Source organism: Gadus macrocephalus, chromosome 15 (assembly GCF_031168955.1).
Source record: "Gadus macrocephalus chromosome 15, ASM3116895v1".
Lineage (NCBI taxonomy): Eukaryota > Metazoa > Chordata > Actinopteri > Gadiformes > Gadidae > Gadus > Gadus macrocephalus.
In genome coordinates, this window is record NC_082396.1 from 3,145,770 (window position 1) to 3,150,769 (window position 5,000).

Sequence of the window (5,000 nt, forward strand, 5' to 3'; positions counted from 1 at the left end):
GGATCCCGGCCGGTCGACTGCACAGGGGCTAAGGCGTTTAATCCCGGACACCAGGTGCTGTGTGTCCAGGGTAATCCAGGCATGTAGCTGATGACGTTGCTACACACACTCGGCTGCGTGAGCGAGATCGGAGCTGGCGACGGGCTACTCATCGCTCTCCCTCGAGAGGAGGGGATTGGCGGTGGTGGTGGGGGGTGAGGGTCGTGGGGTTCAAACCAGCAACCCGCAGAAGGTGTATCTCTGGACGTCATGCTCTGCCGTGGTTAGACCCGCACTGCGTCAGGTTGAGTCGGAACGTTTTTAGCGGCTGTATTATTTTATTCCAGAGATCTCGCCAAAGCCGAGCGGCCGAAGAATTAAAACTATTTTCTCAGCCACCCTGTGGATTCTCAGAATCCATTCAAAGGGATCGAGAAAATCCACTTCGAAGTGAGCTGAGCTGCCGTGACGGTGGTGACGGGGAAGGTTTGCCCTCCGTCAAAAAGCACTTTTAAAAGTAAAATAAAGTAGTATGGATGTGCTGCTCTCCTTTGTTTGACTAAGCCGGAGAGGGCTTCGACAGTAACTTGGACCGCCAGCCGTGTCCTTGCCGTGATGATCAACACCGCAGCCCGCCATGTGAAATCCATCTGACAGCCAAGCGGAGAAATAAATAACAGACATCCCCTTTTTTTCCCCTCTACCGGCCATGTACGCATTTTACTGCAAACATGAGATTTCCATATCGTGCCACGCCGGAGCGCTCCTCCGCGAGGATTCTGGAGGGGTTCGCTGCACTGCCTGGGACGTCCCAGCGCTGTCCGGTTGTTAGACTCTTAATTAGGCCCACGTGTAGACCCGACACCAACTAGAGGCAGCGACAGAGACCACACAAACCCTCGCGAAAGAGCCGGCGATGAGGAATGTGTGATTACTCGGAGCATGGCCGGGGTCCAACCTGAAATCTCCCCTGACCATCTCCTCATGTCAAGCCTAATCCCGCGGCGACCAGGCATCCACATCTAGACACTTGAGTGGGACGCTACGATTCAGGGCGACGGAGCCCCCTGTTTTTTTTTTTTTCTTGCTGTCATGGAAACCCTTAGCTCAATGTTACCATGGCCTTGTTCACTCGCAACCGCGGAAAGCAACACTTTCACGGCCGCCAGAAGAGATTTTTGGGTCTTATGCAACACTCATGGATTCCTTATGCGAGGCTCGCTCTACGTGAGAGACAGAGAGAGAGAGAGAGAGAGAGAGAGAGAGAGCGAGAGCGAGAGGGAGAGGGAGAGGGAGAGGGAGAGAGAGAGAGAGAGAGAGAGAGAGAGAGAGCGGGTCCTTCGAGAGTAGAATGGAAGACGGGTTTCACACCCCAACGCAAAGCCAACCCTAAGCCGGCTCCTCCTCCACAGGGTGTAGGTCCTTCGCCCTATGCGCTGTCTGTTTGCCAGTCGGATGACATCACCCACAGTGACAGGAGGAACCAGGTTGCCATGACATTTCTCAATATAAAAACATAAGGATTTGCATAGCGTGTCATTTGTCAAATGAATGCATGGCGTTGTCAGCTGCAAAATGCATTCAAAGAAGTGTGATCATCACTTGAGGGGCTCTACAAAATCGCCTGTGTGCCACGGACTGAAATCCACACAGCCACTGACGTCAATCAATGAAATAGGGACAAAGAAACACTATATTGTTGTTGTGCACACAACAACATTGTGTAAACTAAGTAAACCCAAAATTGTGCATGTTAGACCAACCAGAGAGAATCCCTGACCAGCCCTTCTAGTACACGTGTGTGTAATTAAATATAGTTTTCAAAATGTGGTTTATTCAGAAGCACTGACCACACGATGATCTGTGATGCAATAACGCAGTCAGGCCACAAATCATACTTTAGACTAATATCTACAGTCTGATGGCAGACCAGCTCAGATCTGGGGGAACGGGTTTCAACCAAGTGCAAAGGGCGCACTTGTTGCTAAGTGCGCTATTGGCGAAAACAGCAGCAGAAAACAGTTAAAAAGAGCATCTTAAAGAGTATCAACTCAATACTGTGCAGAGCGGTCACTGTAGAAACTCTGAAAGCTTCATCCACACGCGCAATTGAGATGTCTTTGAGAGATCATCTCCGTGACGAAAAAGGAAACAAGGCCGTCTCTGCTTCCCAGTCGAGGCTCTGTGCCTTCCCCCCCTGAAGCTCTGCTGTAGCACACAGTTGGACTGCTGGAACCAGGGACGGGCCTTCTGGAGACATTGTTATACTACCATTGTTATGGTTTCATTCATCTTGGCGATCCAACATACACAGTGTGTAAAAAGCACCGAGAGGCAGATGCAGAACAGGAATCAGTTCTCCATCTAACCCTAACCCCTAACCCCTCATCCTCACGTTAGCATGTTAGCACTTAGCATGTAAGCGCGTCTTTGGCGAGCTGACCTTGTTCTGTGCGATACAGTGGATGGCTCTGCTGTGGGCGTCAGGCCACTCGGACGCCACACTGCCCTGGTTCATGTCCATCACTTGGAGGGATCGGTCCGCTCCGGACTGCAAGACCAGGTCTGGGAGGGGCGCTAAGGGATGTGGCCTCATTTAAATCATCTCCAGAACAGTTGTAATGAGTTTCAGATCCAAAATAAATTAGATGTAGAATCTTTGTTTGTGTGAATAAAAAATCGGTTGGGCAAGCATTTTTGTTTGGGGAGAATAACAAGTTCGCACTTTTAAGTTAGGCCCAATCCCATTTCTACCCCTTACCCCTTCCCCTTACCCCTTCAATACAAGGGGGAGGGGTAAGGGTAAGGGGTAAGGGGTAGAAATGGGATTGGGCCTTAATGTGGTGCATGTAGCATGTAGCACAGAGATGCTGCATTTCAGTGTACATGTCCTCGTTACAAGCCTCAAAAAGGATTTCACTCCCCTTATCAAAGACAAAGAGGTTTGGCTGTGAATGTATTATTATTATAAAAATGATTATAGGAAAAAAAAGAAAGAAAAACACACATGTGTGCTCGTCAGCAGAGCAGGATGGAATGTGTGCAGGTTCTGCAGCAGAAAGTTAAAAGTGACTGTGTGTGTGTTTATGTGGGAGTTCCAGTATGTTGGTAAGGGATACTTTCATGTACTTTTCCACCCTGGCCATTGCACAGTGGTGCACAGTAATAAAAGGATCCTACTTATCCAAACAGAGCTCTTATTGGACTTTAGGGTTCGGTGGATTTCACTAGAAAATAAATTGTATTGTAAACCTTTAACAAGAAGCTAAGTGGAGACATTGCACATGTCAAAAGGGAGCTCTTGTGATTTACAGGTGTGGGTCAGCCATGGCACCTCTGAGACACTGCAACGTATGAGGGCCAATTCAGAGGATGGACCCCTTCATTGCTGTTGTTGACAGGAACGCCTGCTCAAGTCCCTGATGTTGATTCAAGAGCCTGTCTCTCTTTTGCTTTGCAGTCTGCCAGTCACCCACGCAGCGGAACGATGAGCCGCCAACTCACCCAAGTGAGGCGGGACGCAACTCTGTCTCTGTCTCCCTCTCTCTCTCTGTCACATTCTCTGTCTCCCTCTCCCTCTCCACCTCTCTCTCTCTCTCTGTCCCAGTCTCTGTCTGTCTCTTTCTCTCTCTCCCTCCCTCGCTCTCCCTCTCTTTCTCTCTCTCTCTCACTCCCCCCCCTCTCGCTCTCTCTCTCTTCCCTCTCTCCCCCCTCTCGCTCTCTCTCTCTCCACCTCTCTCTCTCTTGCTCTGCCACTCTTTCTCTCTCTTTCACTCCCCCCTTTCCCTCTCTCTCTCCACCTCTCTCTCTCTCACTCTGTCTGTCTCTATATCTCTATGTCTCTCTCTCTCTCCCCCCCTGCTCTCTCTCTCTCTCTCTCTCTCTCTCTCCCTCTCTCATATGCGTTTGACTCGGCTGACCGGCTTTTCCACTGCTGCGAGGTTCAGAGTGAGCTTTAGGAATGTTGAGAAAACAGAGCGAATAATCACGTCACATTAAAGCAGGGGTAGTTATTACAGGGAGCAAAGGATACGGGAGTAGAAGTCGTTGATTGCGGACAGGGCGGTGATGTCGGTGGCCGTGGTTGTTCTGAAGCGCGCGGCTAGCTTGATGACGCTCCTCTGCTTGTATCTAAAATGTTTATAACACAACAGAAAGAATGGAGGATTTAGCGGAAGGCATTTGTACTGAGGAGTTAGGGTCGTAGACATGCACCGCATAAACCAGACAGACCTTCTGTATACACAACAATGGTTTATGGTATGATTCTGTTTGAGCTCTTCTCTCTGTCGCCCCGGTCATGGACGCCGGGCGGTCTGGAGTCTCACCATCAGCCGTGCGTTGTCTTTTGGTGTGTGTGGGCGGGGAGGGGAAACTTGAACACCCGCGAGGAGACCCCACACAAACATGGGTTGCACATTTCCAAAAAAACAACGGCCCCCGGACTGAGGGTCCCGTTGTTGTCAGCTGTGCAGACCGCCGCCAGTGCTGCCGCCGCCACCGCAACAATTTCTGTCTTTACTCGCCCAACACTGTTATCCTTTTCTGGGACTTCTATCTGTTTGTCATCGGCGGGCTTCCGCGCCAGCGGGAACAGAAGAGGGGTGTTTTGAGCGCGTGTCACGTTTCATCCACCGGAGCAGAACTGACAAGTTGAAGTGCAGCGGGGGGGGGGGGGGGCCCGTGTGGTGCTGTGGTGACGTTACCCCCCCCCCCCGGCCCAGACGCTGCCGTCTACACCAGACTGAATAAAGGGGCGCCCATCAGGCCGCCAGCCGAGAGGTTCACGTCCTTTGGTAGACTGTACCCCTGGAGGGTCTCCCCCCAGTACCTACCTCTTGATGTCGTCGTGGGTGTTGTCCACGTGATAGAGGTAGAGGAGCAGGGAGTCCCCACAGGCCAGCAGCAGGAACTTGTCCAGGTAGTAAAACTGGGCAGCGCTAATGGGATGGGACAGCATGTCCCCGCCCTTAAAGTACACAGAAGGTTCGATTCATCAACAGGAAGCAACGATTATTTGT

At 51.0% G+C, this 5,000-nt stretch overlaps 1 protein-coding gene across 1 annotated transcript in view; it reads right to left on the reverse strand.

Moving 5' to 3' along the window:
• Positions 1-5,000, reverse strand: part of wdr27 (WD repeat domain 27) — a 22,768-nt gene that overhangs the window by 1,990 nt on the left and 15,778 nt on the right. The window contains exons 18-20 of the mRNA XM_060073817.1: positions 4,815-4,948; positions 4,013-4,110; positions 2,423-2,544 (exon numbers count right to left, since the gene is read on the reverse strand). Coding sequence (XP_059929800.1) covers positions 2,423-2,544; positions 4,013-4,110; positions 4,815-4,948 — 354 coding nt within the window. The remainder of the gene's footprint in view (positions 1-2,422; positions 2,545-4,012; positions 4,111-4,814; positions 4,949-5,000) is intronic.